The sequence below is a fragment of the Oncorhynchus mykiss genome, chromosome 19 (assembly GCF_013265735.2).
Source record: "Oncorhynchus mykiss isolate Arlee chromosome 19, USDA_OmykA_1.1, whole genome shotgun sequence".
NCBI lineage: Eukaryota > Metazoa > Chordata > Actinopteri > Salmoniformes > Salmonidae > Oncorhynchus > Oncorhynchus mykiss.
In genome coordinates, this window is record NC_048583.1 from 43,428,134 (window position 1) to 43,447,679 (window position 19,546).

At 43.1% G+C, this 19,546-nt stretch overlaps 1 protein-coding gene and 1 long non-coding RNA gene across 4 annotated transcripts in view; both read left to right on the forward strand.

The window, feature by feature from the left end:
* Positions 1 to 11,895, forward strand: part of LOC110497931 (latent-transforming growth factor beta-binding protein 2) — a 160,756-nt gene extending 148,861 nt beyond the window's left edge. For both annotated transcript variants that reach the window (XM_036954882.1, XM_036954883.1), the window contains 10 exons: positions 6,470 to 6,604; positions 6,803 to 6,937; positions 7,835 to 8,044; positions 8,201 to 8,287; positions 8,506 to 8,634; positions 8,743 to 8,883; positions 9,145 to 9,318; positions 9,455 to 9,754; positions 9,876 to 10,025; positions 11,288 to 11,895. In XM_036954882.1, the coding sequence (XP_036810777.1) occupies positions 6,470 to 6,604; positions 6,803 to 6,937; positions 7,835 to 8,044; positions 8,201 to 8,287; positions 8,506 to 8,634; positions 8,743 to 8,883; positions 9,145 to 9,318; positions 9,455 to 9,754; positions 9,876 to 10,025; positions 11,288 to 11,475 (1,649 nt within the window). In that variant the 3' untranslated portion in view covers positions 11,476 to 11,895. The remainder of the gene's footprint in view (positions 1 to 6,469; positions 6,605 to 6,802; positions 6,938 to 7,834; positions 8,045 to 8,200; positions 8,288 to 8,505; positions 8,635 to 8,742; positions 8,884 to 9,144; positions 9,319 to 9,454; positions 9,755 to 9,875; positions 10,026 to 11,287) is intronic.
* A 3,304-nt stretch (positions 11,896 to 15,199) lies between these two features.
* LOC110498578 lies at positions 15,200 to 17,616 on the forward strand. 2 transcript variants are annotated; one of them, XR_005037608.1, is made up of 6 exons: positions 15,200 to 15,626; positions 16,496 to 16,560; positions 16,652 to 16,717; positions 16,804 to 16,863; positions 16,935 to 17,036; positions 17,124 to 17,616. It is a non-coding gene; the product is annotated as an uncharacterized LOC110498578 (long non-coding RNA). The 2 variants fall into 2 exon arrangements; XR_005037607.1 differs by having other exon boundaries at positions 16,652 to 16,863.
* Positions 17,617 to 19,546: the final 1,930 nt, after the last annotated feature.

A 19,546-nucleotide genomic window follows, 5' to 3' on the forward strand; every position in this document is an offset into this window, starting at 1 on the left:
CCTTTGCAGAAAAACATCCCCAAAGCATGATGTTTCCACCCCCATGCTTCACAGTAGGTATGGTGTTCTTCGGATGCAACTCAGCATTCTTTGTCTTCCAAACACGACGAGTTGAGTTTTTACCAAAAAGTTCTATTTTGGTTTCATCTGACCATATGACATTCTCCCAATCTTCTTCTGGATCATCCAAATGCTCTCTAGCAAACTTCAGACGGGCCTGGACATATACTGGCATAAGCAGGGGGACACGTCTGGCACTGCAGGATTTGAGTCCCTGGCGGCGTAGTGTGTTGCTGATGGTAGGCTTTGTTACTTTGGTCCCAGCTCTCTGCAGGTCATTCACTAGGTCCCCCCGTGTGGTTCTGGGATTTTTGCTCACCGTTCTTTTGATCATTTTGACCCCACGGGGTGAGATCTTGCGTGGAGCCCCAGATCGAGGGAGATTATCAGTGGTCTTGTATGTCTTCCATTTCCTAATAATTGCTCCCACAGTTGATTTCTTCAAACCAAGCTACTTACCTATTGCAGATTCAGTCTTCCCAGCCTGGAGCAGGTCTACAATTTTGCTTCTGGTGTCCTTTGACAGCTCTTTGGTCTTGGCCATAGTGGAGTTTGGAGTGTGACTGTTTGAGGTTGTGGACAGGTGTCTTTTATACTGATAACAAGTTCAAACAGGTGCCATTAATACAGGTAACGAGTGGAGGACAGAGGAGCCTCTTAAAGAAGAAGTTACAGGTCTGTGAGAGCCAGAAATCTTGCTTGTTTGTAGGTGACCAAATACTTATTTTCCACCATAATTTGCAAATAAATTCATTAAAAATCCTACAATGTGATTTTCTGAATTTTCTTTTCTCATTTTGCCTGTCATAGTTAAAGTGTACCTATGATGAAAATTACAGGCCTCTCTCATCTTTTTAAGTGGGAGAACTTGCACAATTGGTGGCTGACTAAATACTTTTTTGCCCCACTGTACATACAGTACATCCCCACAAAGCATCACAGACATTGACCACAGAGCTTCTCCTCCCCTCCAGTCCCTGGCCTCAACTCCCTCAGCCTGGGCTGTGGAATCTGAGGAGCAAGCCCTCTCGCCTCTCTCTCGCCCCTCCACAGCTCAGCATCTTGCACAAAGGCCACTTGTTCCAAGGCATTATGTGAGGTTATGGGAGATGCTGCCGTCACCCCAATAAAACGTCCGGGGAGGGAGCTCAATTACTCTTAGACATTTTTGTCTGCTTGTAAAAATCATCCAATATTTAAGAAGGCCATACGCTGTAATTTGCCATTTCTCAGAGGGGCGTTGATTTATTTTTACTCCTGGGCCTCCGATGGGGCGGCGGTTGTCTTTGGCTCTGCTCACCACACTCAATTTGTGGCCATAATACAAAATGGGAAAACAGACGTTCTCCTCAGCAGAGCTTCAGCTGCCACTACGCTCTACCTCCATCCATTGGAGTTGTTCACTCAGCCCTGCTATGACAGCCTACTGTATAGAGTGACGAAGGTAACGTGTTACGTAATCAGATTACTTTTATATGTAGTAAAGTTATGCGGTACTTTTTCAAATTGGGTAATACTATTACAGTTACTTTGTCAAACAATGTTTGCATTACTTTCTGAATTATATCTCTACCGGGCGCGTGTTTCCATGATCCGATCTTGACTTGTTTCCTCATTTACTTCTCGAGTAAGCAGAGAAAGGTCATGACTACAGCTGTTATGGTTACCGTATTACCGCCACACCAGCGGTCAAGAGTCATGACCGCAGTCAAATTCCATGTGAGCATTTAGTCATGGTAACTAGGCTTCTCCAAGCTCTGATGCTGCTGATGGTCATTAGTAGCCTATCAAACTTGCTGATCCTCAGCACTCTACTGTCCATCTAATCACTCTGACATAAATGCAAATGAAAAATCTGAACACTTAATGGGAGCCCTTCAGCTCATGTTGCACAAACTTTTTATAGGCTGTGCAATGGAGTGAGTTTTGATGGCCTCTATTAAAAAGAGGAGGATCCCATCAGCTTTCTATAGGCTAGGCCTACTATATTTATTTATCCACTTTCCTAATATTAAACACATTGCTTTGCTATACAACAGGAGTATAGCCTACCTAGCTGGCATGAATATGAACCATGGGGAAAGTGTCCTCCATTTAAGTGCATAGATTACATATTTTGTTTCCCCTGTTCCGAGACGGGTGCATGATAATGGTCCATTCTAAATCAAAACTGTATTATTTAGTATATGTAAAGACAATATTCAATTAAGAATAGTCTGATGGGTGACAATGTTAGCCTATAGTGTGTTAAGTGAGGCAAGATAATAATATGCCCAGTGTGTGAAGTCAGGCAAGAAACAGGCCATGCATTTTTTTTGTGCAACTCTTTCAAATCATAGTCACACACCTCATGTAGCTCAGCCCATAGGCCTATATGTTTTGATATGGTTTGTATCACAACGAAAGTGGCCAAATAACTGAGGATCCCATCAGCTTTCTATAGGCTAGGCCTACTATATTTATTAACTTTCCTAAAATGAAGCACATTAATACGCTTTACAACTGCTGTAGAGCCTAACTGGCATACATAGGCAGCCCTAGTCATGACAGCTGCTGTCCATAGAAATGTATAGAGGGCGCATCTCTGATCGTTGCCATTGATGTTTTCGGTGATAGCAAAGTCCATAGAGGGCTTTCCCTTCTAGTTGCAAGTGTGCCCTCTATACATCTCTATGGGTCCGTGTACTTGCGATCTATAACCAGAACTGGCTGCTCAAGAGAAAGATTTTGAATGAAAAGATAGGAAATCTGTACAGATGCTTGGCTTAAAGTATATATGGCTAATTAAGCAGCCAATATATATAGTGTAGCACTTGTAGACTTCCACAGGAAAGCCGTGCAACAGATGAAAGGGGAAACTAGTGATCAAACATGAGTAAGCAACCTATTTTTGGTAGGGCTTACCTTGCTCCCTCTGACAGTCAAACAGTGAGATGTTTTAATGAAAGTAACCCAAAGTAATATAACTGGTAATATAACATGTTACTTTCCACACAGAATAATATTGTAAAGTAACGTGTTAGTTTTGTTAAATGTAAAGAGTAATATCCAACTTATCCCAACACTGGTGAGTACTGTATGAGAAAAGCAGTGTGTGATTGTCAATGTGTTGGAAAAGAAACCTGCATCTCATTTAGATCCTGTCTTTCCAGCTGTAGTTCGGCGTTGTGGCTATCAATTTTGTGTGGCTACGGCTTGTCTTTAATAAGGCATAGAGGGCTGGAAATGGTTTGTGGTCACACTGTCTCCTACCTCCCACACTGACTAATGTATGGAAATGTGACGCGTTTCAAAAGACATTTAGCCCGCTGTGGTCACTGTGGTCTAGATGTAGGGCAATGGGCGTGCATACGCAGTTTATTAAACAGGGTTTAACCCAGGAGGTGACCCAGGTCTGGCGGGGTCGGGAATGAAACAACGGATGAAACAGGGGAAATAAATATCCATCCTCATCCCCGACCAATCCTACGCATCAAATAACCCTGGCCTGCATATGGGTTCAATCAGGCCAGGGTTTAACCAGGGAACCAGGAGTAGGGGAGACGTGTGAAGGGTGAGCCAGCAGTCAGCTAGCCTCACAGGCCCACCATGTGCTCCACATTACAACACGGCACAGAGACCCCCACTTAACCTGCTCACCTGATCTAGCCTGCACCATTACCAAGCCGGGTTGATCCACACTCAGGAAGGGGCTCCTGGGTCAGACCATTAGGAAGGGGGGGGGGGGGGGGGGGGTGTAATGGAGAAGATGGCCCTAGATAGCCTGTATTGTTAGAGTATGCATTTCCCATAGGCCATTTGGCCTCAGGTATTTTATTAACATGCTCACTCTCTGGCTGGACAGTCAGTCTTAATTAAAGAGTTTAGTAGGTCTGTTAGTCCAAGCGTTTCGAAGGATCCAAGTCAAAGACATGGCCATGGAAAGACTTTTAAATAAATTTGGCCCAGACATTTCCCTTGGTCCCCGAGATGATGATTTGATAGCATCATGCACCCCACTACATGTAAAAATGGGAACATTGTTTCCATGTTTCAGATGGATGAAAACCTTGAGGCAGACACTGATTATTTCATGTAGCAGCTGAGTGCTTAGATGACCTTCCTGAGAGACCTCCCAGCTGGCTGCATTACTTACGCTGACCATCCAAAACCCCACTTAAGTTCTTCACATATGCCAAAATGTTCTTCAGTGTTACAGTATACACCTCATCTTACTACAAGTCTGTAGCAAGGCCCCAAAGTCCAAAAGTAAACATTTTAATGGGGAAACGGCTACATGTTTTTGATAATTGCCACATCCAATAGGTTTGTAAACACAAAGTTTGGATTTTGGTGGCTCTTATTTATGTCCCAATGTCAACTTTTGTCTTCATCATGTCAGAGTCATTTGGCTGACATCACTATTAGCACCATCTTCTGGATGGCTTTGCCTCTCCCTGCCCCCTGGACAGTGGGTCAGGCCTCCCAGAATGCACTCCTCTGTAATGTAATAGTAGAGCAGGGCCCAAGCCAAGCCCTCTCCGTCCCTGCTGAATAGATTGCTTAATGCAGTCGCTCTGGCTGACTCTCCTCATTCCTCGAATGATGCAGCATTTATGAGAGCTAGGAGACAGAATAAAAATCTGATAGACAATATGTGAATGTCATTTATTTTTTTCCTCTACAAACTTGCTGACTTATGTAGCCACTGTATTTTCATTTGCTCCCAATTGATGCGTTAGCATGTTTAATAAGACACACTGGGCTACTAGATGCCCTGAAGGTGATGTATACTTTACTACCTACTGTACCTGGCATTATGTCATGCCCCTAACGCTGTGACATATAGTGAAAAGAATACAGTACCAGATACTTCTCCTATTCCCCACTACTGTAAATGCCCTGTAAACCATTAGCTTTTGCTGAGTCAGGCGTTTTGATTCTAATTAGAAAATAACACACACAGCATGTGGCCTCTATCAATGGAGATGTTGGCAGACTTCCCTCAAATTCCTCAACAAAGGTGCCCTTCCAAAAAAAATTCATTTTTATGAATGTGGCTTTTGTGTGCGTTTTACCTTTGTGTGATCTCTAGGGCAGGGTTTCCCAAACCCGGTGCCGGGCCCCCCCCCTGGGTGCACGTTTTGTTTTTTGCCCTATCACTACACAGCTGACTCAAATAATCCATGCTTGATGATGAGATGGTTATTTGAATCAGCTGTGTAGTGCTGGGGGGTGGTGGTGGTGGGGGGGGGGGGGGGGGGGGGTGCACATGTGATAACATAGAGAAGTGTTGTAGGAACATAATAATGGTTGTGTGTCACATAACCTGGTGACTTGGCCAGTGCACAAACAGGTTAACATTGACCAGTGATCAAACCATATATTTGTTTTTTTAAACAATTATAATCAGTCTGGCCTCTCTAAGAGTATCTGTCTTTGGCCTCTGCGCTGTGCAATGTACGCCAAGAAATACGAAATTATGTATGTGAGAAATTGCTAACAAATGTTCCCTTAAAACAGAGGGTGGTTGGGAATCAGAGCTGTTAGCACTAGTGTTATATGATCCAGTGTTAAGGTCCATACATTCCTCTGCTCACACATTCAATGTACACATAACAAGGTCTTTCCTCTGGCTTCGTTAAACATGCTTTATGATATATGGCTGTGCATGCAAGCAGCTGCACACAGTTGCCAGGTCTGGTCCGCTCCATCCTTTTGCACGCAGAAAATATTCTGAATGAGTCCAGATCAGCTCCCCTGTTTAGATTTCTTGCATGGGACACATTTTTGGAATTACAAAAGTAAGATGTCAAATTAAAAAATAGGGAAATTTAGGAAACAATGCGGGCCTGTCAGAGTTGTTGCACTAAATGTGCATTCATTCAAATGTTAGTTACCCGTAGCCGGTTTGACAAAATGTCTCTGAAGTAACTTATGTGGATGTGCAGGCCCCTCTATGTCTGTAAGCCAGTCCCATGTTGTTACATAATCCAAGACCTCACTGGGCCAGAAAGTAAGCAACAGGTCACTTCTCACTCCATAGACCCCAGCAGAGGAACCCTTAGATCCTAAAGGCTTCCAGATGCTGGCTCTACTTTAATACAATGTAGCCATGCTGAGTGGCAGCCCTTACAGACGTTTCACTGGGCTCATTGATAGCCATCGGAGTCAGCAGAATGGATTCAATCAATTGATCTGTGTCCCCCACAAAGCTGTAAACGATCCCATTCTCCCCCTGTATTCATTTGACATGTTATGATGATGGTGATTGCTATTGCAAGTTTTAGCGGCAGTAGTGTTTATTTTAGTATTGCAACACACTCTCATTAGCAAGCCAGTCATGTGAAATGGTACAGTTATACACATGTAGCCGAGAAACATTGGAATGTGTTATTTTATGCTCACCTTTGGGTGCCCTCTTGTTTAGATATCGATGAGTGTGTGAATGAGAACATCTGTGGGGACCATGGCTTCTGTGAGAACACAGACGGCTCCTACCGTTGTCAGTGTGACCGGGGTTACACCAACCCCCCTGGTGATGCCGGGGCCCATGGCTGTGTAGGTAAGTAACTGTTAAATGATACACTCCACTGGTCAGCATGGTCAGTTACTGTATACAGTACCAATGTGCAGTACGTACTGTATTCATTGTACATGGTGGTATGTGTGTTTGTACGCACACTTGTGTCTGTATGTACATGCTTTGCATTCGTATGTGAACCTCAGTGTGACTTTAACCCCTCTCTCCCATTCCGTGGAGACGTGAACGAGTGTGAGATGAGCACAGCGCTGTGTGGAGAGGCCCTGTGTGAGAACGTGGACGGCAGCTTCCTGTGCATCTGCCCCAGCGACAATGAGGAATTTGATCCCATCACCAGCCAGTGCCGCCCGCAGGGTAACAGCACACACAGGGACTTATGGGACTTAAGGGTTCGTCCTATCGCTGGGGGATTGAATTTTCACTGTCTTCACATCTGGGGAATAAATTGCAGGAAAGAACAAATTGCAGAAAAACTATTCCAGCTATCCTTTACAGAATTGATTTGCTGTGCTCAGAGAACAACTCACTCCAAATTCTCCCTCATGGTCAAATCTCCCCCTGTCAAATTCCCCCGAAGACATACAAGGATAAGGTATAGCTATTGGCAAAACTGCCATGGAAAGATCTCTCTCAGAAACACTAACAGTGTTCACTGTAAACAGATTACAGAAATAAAGGTCAAGCTTACCTTGTCTGTGGCATTGGCTTGTCTTTAGCTTGACATGGGCATGAATACACAGACGGGACATATTTACATTAATAAGCACAATGTTCTCGGCGGGATGTTTTTCTTCTCGTTCAGTATTAAACCCCAAGTATGCCTTGTGTACTTTGACCACATTTGACTTTTGACGTGTGCTAATCAATCATGTCAGAATGAACGGTGTGTTGATTCCCATGCCAGTGTTTCCATTTGGCCATGCCCACTGCTTAACTGTGAATGCCTGAGAGCATGTCTGTGGATAAATGAGCAGCTGAAGGTACTCCAGCCTACTGCCTGCCTGCCCTACTGTAAGACATGGTTCTCTTGACCAGGGGAAATAGTGGCACTCATTAATACTGTTAGACATGGGGCTAATTAGACTGACTGATTCTCACTGATATCATGATGGCAATAAATATGATATCTAGTGGTAATAGATGTAGTCTTTACTCTAGTAATTCAACTAGTCACAATGTATTCTGCAAATCCCCTCCAATTATTCCCCTCTGCATCTATTTCTCTTCATGAGTGGTCTGATTGTCCCACAGCTGCTACAGATGAAGATGCTCCTCCTCATCCTCCTAAGCCAGCCTCACCCACGGAGGAGCAGAGGAAGGAGTGTTACTACAACCTGAACGATGCTAACTTCTGTGACAACGTGCTGTCTCGCAACACCACCAAGCAGGAGTGCTGCTGCACGGTGGGGTCTGGTTGGGGGGACGACTGTGAGATCCACCCCTGCCCTGTCCCAGGGAGAGGTAGGCTTACGACAGTATGATTTGGGACTGAGTGACACTCCCAAGACAGATTCAGATACAACGTTTCACATACTGTATGCTTACTCCTTCTCAATACACTATGTATGATGCAGTGTTACAGTATGTTTGTCCATTCATTCTTGTTTGTTTCTTCAGAGGAGTATAACCAGTTGTGTCCACATGGTAGTGGTCTTCTTCCCCAAGCTGTTTCCTCCCACAGCCTGGAACAGCAGAGTTTCAAAGGTACTTTACTCCCATGTTGCCTCCTCAAGCCACTTCTATAGATTCTATAGACATTCACCTTGGCCTACACAAAGGCAGATTCCAGAGGTGAAATAGGAAAGAAAAGGTGATTTTGTGTATAGTAGTATGTGACTTTATTTGAACAGGTATTGATTCTTCACCCCTCTTTTCCTCCCTCTTGTTCTCTCTCTGTGTTTGTCCATCTCTCCTCTCACCAGATGTGGATGAGTGTAAGATGTTTGGGCAAGATATCTGTAAGAATGGCCGTTGTTCTAACATCTTCTCCTCGTACTCCTGCTTCTGCCGTACAGGCTTCTACTACGACAACATCCGGCTGGAGTGTTTGGGTAAGGGCCCCTCGTTGTCACTCTGCTTTTCCCTGTTCCACCAAACCTGCTCCAAATCTCAACTTTTAGACCCAGTTGTTGACGTGTGTTTATGTGTGTGTGTTCCAGATTATGACGAGTGCCTGACAGAGAAGGCGTGTGTCTGTGGGGTGTGTGTGAATACCCCTGGCTCTTTCAACTGCTTCTGCAGTCCTCCTCTGGTCCTGGACACCACCTGCCGCCACTGCATCAGCGTCAACACCACCGAGGGTGCGATTCAGACACACACTCTCTCTCTCACACACACTCACACAGCAGCAGCAGCACACTTTTACAGATAAACTACATCCTCTATCTCAGTTTATCCAGATGAAATGGTTACCAGACAGATTATTGATTCATCTGTTCAACATTGACAACATAAAGTTTGTAAAACCTCTTCCAACTCCATCCTTTCCTCTTTTGTAAATCACTCTCTTCCCTTCTTCCTTCCTTCCCTCTCTCATCTCTCCTCCATCCCTTGCCCCACAGAGATTGATGAGCCTGATGAGGACATCCATCTGGACATCTGCTGGCGGGACATGATAGAATTGTATGTGTGTATCCAGCCCCTCATCGGATGGAGGACCACCTACACAGAGTGCTGCTGTCTCTATGGAGTGGCCTGGAGTGAACAATGTGCCTTCTGCCCAAGTAGGGACTCTGGTAAATAACAAATGGCAGATGTAGTTGTCATTCATAGTTATTATGTAGCTGAAATCATTTGTGTGACCTGTGATGGTTTGTAACGGTCTAAATGCAACACTGACGTGTGTGTGTGTGTGTGTGTGTGTTGGATCAGATGACTACGCATTACTTTGTAACCTGCCTAGGAGAAGGGGCTCTGACAGTCTACGAGAGAGGCCAGGCAATGAGTACGGCCCTGGTGTCGAGGGTCCTGAAGGGCCCTATGTCCCCCCCTACTGGGACAACTATGGAGGAGTGCCCATCTCTGGGCCTGGGGGTACCTACTACAACCCAGAGGACACCCAGGGCAATACCAATGACTATGGCTCACGAGTGAGAGACAGAGAACCGTCGCTACGCGTCCCCATCCACCGGCCAAGAGAGTTCCAGCCTCACCCTGTAGACTCTAACAATGGTAACCTTATTAAAAATATATATATTCTTTAAAGACACATTTATTCATATTATTGCTAAAGCATGGTGAAATGCTACCTCTGTAGGGACTCCTAATTATTTCATATTCTGTTTGCAATCAGACCACTATGATGGCTTTGAAGGCCTGCGAGCAGAAGAGTGTGGTATCCTGAACGGCTGTGAGAATGGCCGGTGTGTGCGCGTGAGGGAAGGTTACACCTGTGACTGCTTTGATGGATACGAGCTTGACCTCACCAAAATGGCCTGCATCGGTAGGTTCTTCTCCCAGTGTCTCATAATGAACCAACCACATTCAGTCTCAGATTCTCCTCTGTGTTTCAAGTAAATATATCATTGCTTTTTGGAATTCCTAGAAACAAATTATTCAATGATCTGTTCCATTTTCCCACTTTTGAAAATGATGTATGTTGTGGGGCTAAGATCAAACCCTGCTTTAGAATGAAGAAGCCTCCCCCCGGGGTTTATGCCTTTTGGAGACGAGTCTCTCTTGATGAGGTAACTCACCATGCAATATCGCTCAGCCCAATGAAAGACTCACATTTACAATCTTGCTTTGGTTATTTTTAATGGGAAACTGATCAAAGTACTCCGAGTGGATTGTTCTTTACTCTCCTGACTGAATATATAGACACACCCTGCCAACAGGCCGAGAGGCCTTGAATCGCAGCCACATCGTGTAATACATGGATATTACACATTTGAAATGTGTTGTGTTTGTTTAATTTGAAAGTGAAACCCCTCTCATAATGATGTGCTGAGATTACTGAATGGACCAGGACTCTATTCCCATAGAGAATCATCAGCCCCGAGGCCAACACAGGGCGAATGGAGTGGATTCCCACTCTGTGCTTCTAATTTGTGAAAACACTTGTGGGAGCGAAGCTCTCCTTTCCAAGTGTCATATTATAGATACCACCAACATTTCCCACACAGAAATTAGGTCAACAGAGAGAGGAGGTTTGAGTTTGACTGCAGAGAAATGACACCAAACCTCCCATGCCAGATTAGGAAATAGAAACCACTTGAAGGCCAACAATGTAATAGCATTTTAGTGTAAGCAAAAACATCTGACTTGTCAGATGTACTGTATGTATGGCCAGAGAAGAGTTCATGTCTTCATCAAACCCAAACACGCAATACGACGCCATGCTTGATCTGTGTAAATGATTACTGTGCTGCTGCCTTTCAGATAAAATTGCATAACACGTATACAGAGAAGGGGGGCAGAAAGAGATGGGTGTGTGACAGAGAGGTGAAATGAGTGAACATGTGGGAAGAGAGAACAAAAGTGCTTAAGTGATACGTGTGAATGTATTTTTCATAAGTACTGAGAGTCGGGCTTCCCTCTAGGCCCCTCTGTCGCCAGAGAACTGCTGTACGTGACTATGGTCCCATCCTACCACCCACACTGACCAGGCCACTCCGCTGGACTGTTGACACAGGACATGTGGAGGGAACAGATGCAGTGAAATTGGTCTACTCTCTTAACACTGCCTGTCTCCTTTTCCTGCAGACATAAACGAGTGTGAGGACATCAGTGACAACGTGGCGCTGTGTAAGAACGGGGCCTGTACCAACACTGAGGGGTCGTACAAGTGCACCTGCCTGCCCGGCTTCCAGGCCTCCGCCAAGCCCCATGAATGTATCCCAGAGGTCCCATTGTCTGGCCTCAGAGAGAGTGGCTGGAAACTGAGAGTGTAGCTGTTGGGAGGTTCTACTCTCCTCCCTCCACCACCCCTCATCACCGCCCTCTCACAGGGCCTGGCACTAAACCTCCAAGAACTCTGAAACGTCCACGCTTATCCCCTAAACACACACACCGACACACATACAATTCTCTTATTGGCTTTTTCATATTTTCTTTCTACCACACAAACATACTCATTCACATTTCCACAGGGGACCAGAAGCTATGCAGTGAGTGTATTCCATGGGATATCCTATTTCTTAACATTTGCATTTTGCCTTAAAGGGATTTTATTCAGTGACCCCAGACAGTTTGCTATGCATACATACAGTGCCTTGCGAAAGTATTCGGCCCCCTTGAACTTTGCGACCTTTTGCCATATTTCAGGCTTCAAACATAAAGATATAAAAATGTCTTTTTTTGTGAAGAATCAACAACAAGTGGGACACAATCATGAAGTGGAACGACATTTATTGGATATTTCAAACTTTTTTAACAAATCAAAAACTGAAAAATTGGGCGTGCAAAATTATTCAGCCCCCTTAAGTTAATACTTTGTAGCGCCACCTTTTGCTGCGATTACAGCTGTAAGTCGCTTGGGGTAAGTCTCTATCAGTTTTGCACATCGAGAGACTGAAATGTTTTCCCATTCCTCCTTGCAAAACAGCTCGAGCTCAGTGAGATTGGATGGAGAGCATTTGTGAACAGCAGTTTTCAGTTCTTTCCACAGATTCTCGATTGGATTCAGGTCTGGACTTTGACTTGGCCATTCTAACACCTGGATATGTTTATTTTTGAACCATTCCATTGTAGATTTTGCTTTATGTTTTGGATCATTGTCTTGTTGGAAGACAAATCTCCGTCCCAGTCTCAGGTCTTTTGCAGACTCCATCAGGTTTTCTTCCAGAATGGTCCTGTATTTGGCTCCATCCATCTTCCCATCAATTTTAACCATCTTCCCTGTCCCTGCTGAAGAAAAGCAGGCCCAAACCATGATGCTGCCACCACCATGTTTGACAGTGGGTATGGTGTGTTCAGGGTGATGAGCTGTGTTGCTTTTACGCCAAACATAACGTTTTGCATTGTTGCCAAAAAGTTCCATTTTGGTTTCATCTGACCAGAGCACCTTCTTCCATATGTTTGGTGTGTCTCCCAGGTGGCTTGTGGCAAACTATAAACAACACTTTTTATGGATATCTTTAAGAAATGGCTTTCTTCTTGCCACTCTTCCATAAAGGCCAGATTTGTGCAATATACGACTGATTGTTGTCCTATGGACAGAGTCTCCCACCTCAGCTGTAGATCTCTGCAGTTCATCCAGAGTGATCATGGGCCTCTTGGCTGCATCTCTGATCAGTCTTCTCCTTGTATGAGCTGAAAGTTTAGAGGGACGGCCAGGTCTTGGTAGATTTGCAGTGGTCTGATACTCCTTCCATTTCAATATTATCGCTTGCACAGTGCTCCTTGGGATGTTTAAAGCTTGGGAAATCTTTTTGTATCCAAATCCGGCTTTAAACTTCTTCACAACAGTATCTCGGATCTGCCTGGTGTGTTCCTTGTTCTTCATGATGCTCTCTGCGCTTTTAATGGACCTCTGAGACTATCACAGTGCAGGTGCATTTATACGGAGACTTGATTACACACAGGTGGATTGTATTTATCATCATTAGTCATTTAGGTCAACATTGGATCATTCAGAGATCCTCACTGAACTTCTGGAGAGTTTGCTGCACTGAAAGTAAAGCGGCCGAATAATTTTGCACGCCCAATTTTTCTGTTTTTGATTTGTTAAAAAAGTTAAAAAAAGTGAAATATCCAATAAATGTCGTTCCACTTCATGATTGTGTCCCACTTGTTGTTGATTCTTCACAAAAAAATACAGTTTTACATCTTTATGTTTGAAGCCTGAAATATGGCAAAAGGTCGCAAAGTTCAAGGGGGCCGAATACTTTCGCAAGGCACTGTACATATTTTATGCATTGTTTTTCTCCTCCATTTATCTTTTGGGTTAATTATTTATTTCATGTACATGACAAGGCTCTGCAAAGTTACAATGAAAACCATTTCAGAGGGCACATATGATTTATATTGTCTTATTTGTCAGACCAATAGACTTTACTAATGATGAGAGGAAACAGTGTGAATCGTTTTTGAAGTTGGATAACTAAACCTGGAGGAAGCTGATTGCATGCCACATGTTATTCATATTGTAACATAATAATCACATTGCTATACAGGGAGTCACTTTGAAACCACTTTTTACTTGTATTTGGGATGCTTTGGTGGTCAGCGAGGCCTAGAAAAAGAACCAACCACTCCTTCCACTGGTCTTCTGCGTTTCTCTGGGTCTTGAAAAACCACTTGGACTTGCATAACAGTCCTTGGTCCTCATCATCCAAGCTAAAAGGTTCCAAAGGTGGCAAGGTAGTCAGTCTCAAGAGCAAGAACTGGGATCAAACAAGGTCCAGCTCATCTTCACAGGCTGTTACAATGTTGCTTCAATCTGTCACCAGCACAAAAGTATACTGAAGAAGAAAAGGGCATTGAGTATGGGCTTGGAAAGGCTGTAAATGTATATGATGGTCTATGATAGATATGTAATATGTTTGTATAGGGTCCACTAGCACTTTCCCACTAGTCAGAGTAAAAGACACGTACAATATCCCGAGGCAAATTTTCCTTACATTCAACCACACATTCACAATTGACTTCAGATCCCATGTAAGAACATTCCCATTGATGCATCTCTGAATGTGAGTAAAGGCTTTGTTGAAAAGGTTTGGGATATTTTGTACAGATCTAGTACTATGTATTAATTTTTTGTTACATTCAAATAATGCATATAGTGCAACCAATATTTTTGTTTGACAAAAAAAATCCAGCATTACAGTTTAGCAATATGTAGATTTATATATATTTCTGTTAAAATGTTTTTAAACATATCTTTATGTATGAGAAAAGTGTTTTACACTGTACCAGATAAAGTGTATGTATCCTGCCCTGTGGAGCAGACATTGAAATGTAATTTTAGGGGAATGGCAGCACTGTTTTCAACACAATGTGGTGCCATTGATCCTACAAGTACAAAACAAAGACATGCCTTTTTAAAATGCAACCATTATCTGTTGTGCCATTAAAACTAAACCTTTTTTGCCTTTCAAATAATCTTACTGGGATCAGCATGTCATTCTAGTGACGTTTTTCAATCAATTTAGTGATCACATTCAGCATTTCCAATTAAAAATAAACATTGTCCTTCGCATTCAAGTCACTAGAAACACATGATTGCTGATGTTCTCAAACTTTCCATTCAGAGAGATCTTTCCAGAACCTATCTTATACATATTTTGGAGGATGCCTTCTTTCAATGGCTGATGTCCTTGGCCTGTATTCAAAGAGATTACGGTCTGTACTCTTATCTATACTGTATGATTCATGCCTCCACACGTCTTACATTGATGTTATACAAATTGTGAACATGTATTCGATATTACTTAAGAAAATATCATGTTCATTCCTTTTGTTTACCTCTAAACTATAGTTACTATCAGTCATCAAAATAAAATTTGAAAATATCTACATTTCTCTCCCTTATCTGTGGAATATGCTACACACATTACACAATAATATACTTCATTACAATAATATTTCTACACCGTATGTTTATAATGCAAATATACTGTACTTTCAGCTCAAATGGAGAATGTTATGTGTTGTGAGCATCCGTTGACAGTGTGAGCCTGTGATTTATTGTGCTCTGACGCCACCCAGTGGCCTTCTAGTACAGCTCAAACACGGACAGTGCAAAACAGATCCTTGGGATGTCCTTACCCTAAACCCTAACCTTAACTAGAACCATAACCATTACCTACCCCTAACCAATTTAAATGTCAACTTCAATGGGATATGGACGTCCCAAGGACTCCGGATAGCACGGACCGCTCAACCACAGCGTATGGAAGGATTTTCCCACGGTTATGAGGCTAGTACTGAATTTCAGTTGGATACAGGGAAATTGTGTCGATATCGGTGGATCCTATTTCTTTCGTGAAGGATGGAAAAGCATACATATCCCAGAAACAACGCGCTGTGCCGCTAAATTTGGAGCGTTGAGAAGTGACTACATTGTGCGCACTTTTTGCAGATATTTTCTGAAACACATCGGGTAATTTTGACATCTGTGCACCGTGTAACGCAAACGCAGAGAGGAGTGCATGCAAGGATATGAGTTTTATTTTGAGAAATGCTTGTTTCCAAAGCCGATTTTTTTTGCCAACAATCACATAGGCTGTGAAGTCCTGCTTTTAATGCATTGCATACACTGAATATCACGTAAAAACAAGAATGAGAAGAACTGATTAGATTTACATTCCCTTTGGGCTCCCGAGTGGCGCGGTCTAAGGCACTGCATCTCAGTGCTTGAGGCGTCACTACAGACACGCTAGTTCGATTCCAGGTTGTATCACAACCGGCTGTGATTGGGAGTCCCATAGGGTGGCGCACAGGTTGTTCTTAAATGGCTTGCCTAGTTAAATAAAGGTATAAAAAAATAGGTACAAAGCTGTTTGATAGCTGTTTCTGCAAGCTAGCTTGTTACAATGCTAACTAGTGTGTAAGGATAACATTACAAGTGATACATTTATTGCCATTTATGCCAAGTTCTTACTAGTTAGCTATTCCCTGTACAATGTAATAGGGGACTTGTCGGGCTGCGTTTGTTGGCTATGTTGCAGCAGGCTGTCACAAGCGTTCCACTGATAAGAATTATTATTTCCTAAGTTATCTTTGAACAGTTAGGAGGGTTCAAAGAAAACCAATTGACGGACCTTATTCCAGTTGTAATTAACAATTCTGAAGGAGACCCCAAACTCTCAATGGAATATTGAGGATCACATCAAAACCAAATTTAGCCTACTTTCCTTTCAGATTTTTTTATGGTGTTCCCACTGATTGATATGCGATGCTGTGTGTGTGCTTAATGCCTAATATTAATTGAAATTTGTGTTTTTTTTGTTTTTGTGTGCGTATTGATAGTGCCCAACATTAGCCTTTCATTGCTAAAGCCCCACTTCCTAGAGTTCAACATCATCATGATCAGGGTGAGAGAACAAAAGAACACGCATCTCACTGTACTTCACATTTTCCCACATACTTATTGGATTAATTACAACGAAATGTCTATTGTTACAGGGTAACAGTGGGTTGAAGCCCAAAGACAATGAAATTAACCCTAAACCCTGGCCAATCAACTACCAGGTTAGCATGTTGAATACTTCAGTGTGGTTTGACAGTCCCATAAAAATATTAACTTATCACTGTGCCTTTGTTCTGTTTCTGTAAAGGGATAGAGGTTCTCAGGAGTGAATGAGACAGAATACCGTGTCTACCAGTTAGGGAACCCTGTAAGTACCTCTCTCCACTCAGAGTATGCTAACCCTGCTATAATATAGCTAAATCTGGAACTCCTCTGCAGGTGATCTGGTGGCTGAACCTGGTCAGTCTGGGCCTGTATGTGGTTATGGTGGCAGCAGCCTCTCTGGCCCGCCGCAGAGGAGTCCAGCTGGACAAGAGAAAAGTAGGTAGGAGGATTTAGAACTTCCCTGTCACTGTCATGAGTAACTTATTTTGAGTACCTCATTCTAACGCTGATGTGTATGTGCAGAGCATTGTTGCGTGCTGATGGAAGGTGGAGGACTGCTGTTCCTGAGCTGGCTGCTGCACTACGTACCCTTCTACACCACAGGCCACATCCTTTACTACCACCACTACTTCCCTGCCATGCTCTTCAGCAGCATGCTAACAGATACAGTGGGCCTACCACAAAAACACATGCTCCCCATAATTCCCCCGGTTAGTATAGGTCCTTGGAGTGGAAGGTTGGGAGTTCGATTCATACCAAAAGACAAAAAATATGATCCGATGCGTCTCTGCCTGGAGCCACCACAGCATCAAGGAGATCGATTGGGGGTAAGGCCATCAAGCTGCCTCATGCTGCAGAAACAGGAGGTAGGCTCCTGCTCCAATGAGCTGTTCCGGCTTGCACAAGGCTACTTACAGTTGAAGTCGGAAGTTTACATACACTTAGGTTGGAGTCATTAAAACTAATTTTTCAACCACTCCACAAATTTCTTGTTAACAAACTATAGTTTTGGCAAGTCGGTTAGGACATCTACTTTGTGCATGAGACAAGAATTGTTCCAACAATTGTTTACAGGCAGATGATTTCACTTATAATTCACTATCACAATTCCAGTAGGTCAGAAGTTTACATACACTAAGTTGAGTGTGCCTTTAAACAGCTTGGAAAATTCCAGAAAATGATGTCATGGCTTTAGAAGCTTCTGATAGGCTAATTGACATCATTTGAGTCAATTGGAGGTGTACATGTGGATGTATTTCAAGGGCCACTGTCAAACTCAGTGCCTCTTTGCTTGACATCATGGGAAAATCAAAAGAAATCAGCCAACACCTCAACAAAAAAAATTGTAGACCTCCACAAGTCTGGTTCATCCTTGGGAGCAATTTCCAAACACCTAACGGTACCACGTTCATCTGTACAAACAATAGTACGCAAGTATAAACATCATGGAACCACGCAGCTGTCATACCACTCAGGAAGGAGACACGTTCTGTCTCCTAGAGATGAACGGACTTTGGTGCGAAAAGTGCAAATCAATCCCAGAACAACAGTAAAGGACCTTGTGAAGATGCTGAAGGAAACAGGTGTTTGGCCATAATGACCATGTTTGGAGGGAAAAGGGGGAAGATTGCAAGCTGAATAACACCATCCCAACCGTGAAGCACGGGTGGCAGCATGTTGTGGGGGTGCTTTGCTGCAGGAGGGACTAGTGCACTTCACAAAATAGATGGCATTACGAGGAGGAAAATTGTGGGTATATTGAAGCAACATCTCAAGACCTCAGTCAGGAAACTAAAGCTTGGTCGCAAATGGGTCTTCCAAATAGGCAATGACCTCAAGCATACTTCCAAAATGTGGCAATAGCAGGCCACCCTGCTAGAGTGCTGACCTGTGGCTCTGCCTACACTATTCCCACTGGCTGCTCAGAGGAGGACAGGCAATGCTATTCTTCACCATCCTCTACAGGTGAGCTAATAATACGGCCTCCTTGTTATTCATACTGTTGATATGCCTTGGAGCTTAATAAAATGTTAACTGTAAGTTATGTTCATGTTAGTGTTATTGCCTACAGTATGACATTGGGGCAACAGTAAATCTACACACAAAAAAAACAATATTTTGAAATTGGTTTATGTTCTCTTCAGCTTACATTTCAGTTTCCCTCTCAGCTTTTCTAACCCATGCAGATTTGACCTGTTTAAACCTCTTGTCTTATGGTATGAGGGCCGCTAGCCCATGACCCTGCCAGTACCATGGCTGGCCTGAAGTGAATAGACTCCTGGAAGTTTGTCAGGTGAACAGTCAGGGAGAGTTCTGACTGACATAGTGATATTGTTATTTTTTTTTGTTTTTATCAGTGGTATTTTATTGACTGCTAATGTCTACTAAACTGCCTTAACATGTTTAGTTTTTTTCTTGACTGAGTTGCAATAATGAGCTAAGTGCCTAAATACATTTGAGAATGCAAATATTCTATTTAAATGTTTTATGATATGAATGAATGAACCTGTTTCTCTTTTTATAATGTCAAATATTGACTGTTTTATCTTGCAATTTTTGCTCAAAGAAAAAACACATCTTAGTGTTCACCGTATTGTATGAATCTTTGGCAAGATAGTGCTTTCAATGATTTTCCGTTCTGCATTGTGCTTTCTCAATGAAAGGAATCTGATACTTTTCAAAACAGCCGTTCTTTACCTGTTAGTTTGTATATCTTTTTGTTCATTTTAATAGTAAATATTAATGGCCTTTTTCATTGCTCTTGGTGTGTCCCATTTTGTTTGTTGCAGTGTTTGGGGCTCCAGAGTGGCGCAGCGGTCTAAGGCACTATCTCAGTGCTAGAGGCGTCACTACAGACCCTGGTTTGATTCAAGGCTGTATCACAACCGGCCGTGATTGGGAGTCGCATCGGGTGGCGCACAATTGGCTCAGCATTGTCTGGGTTA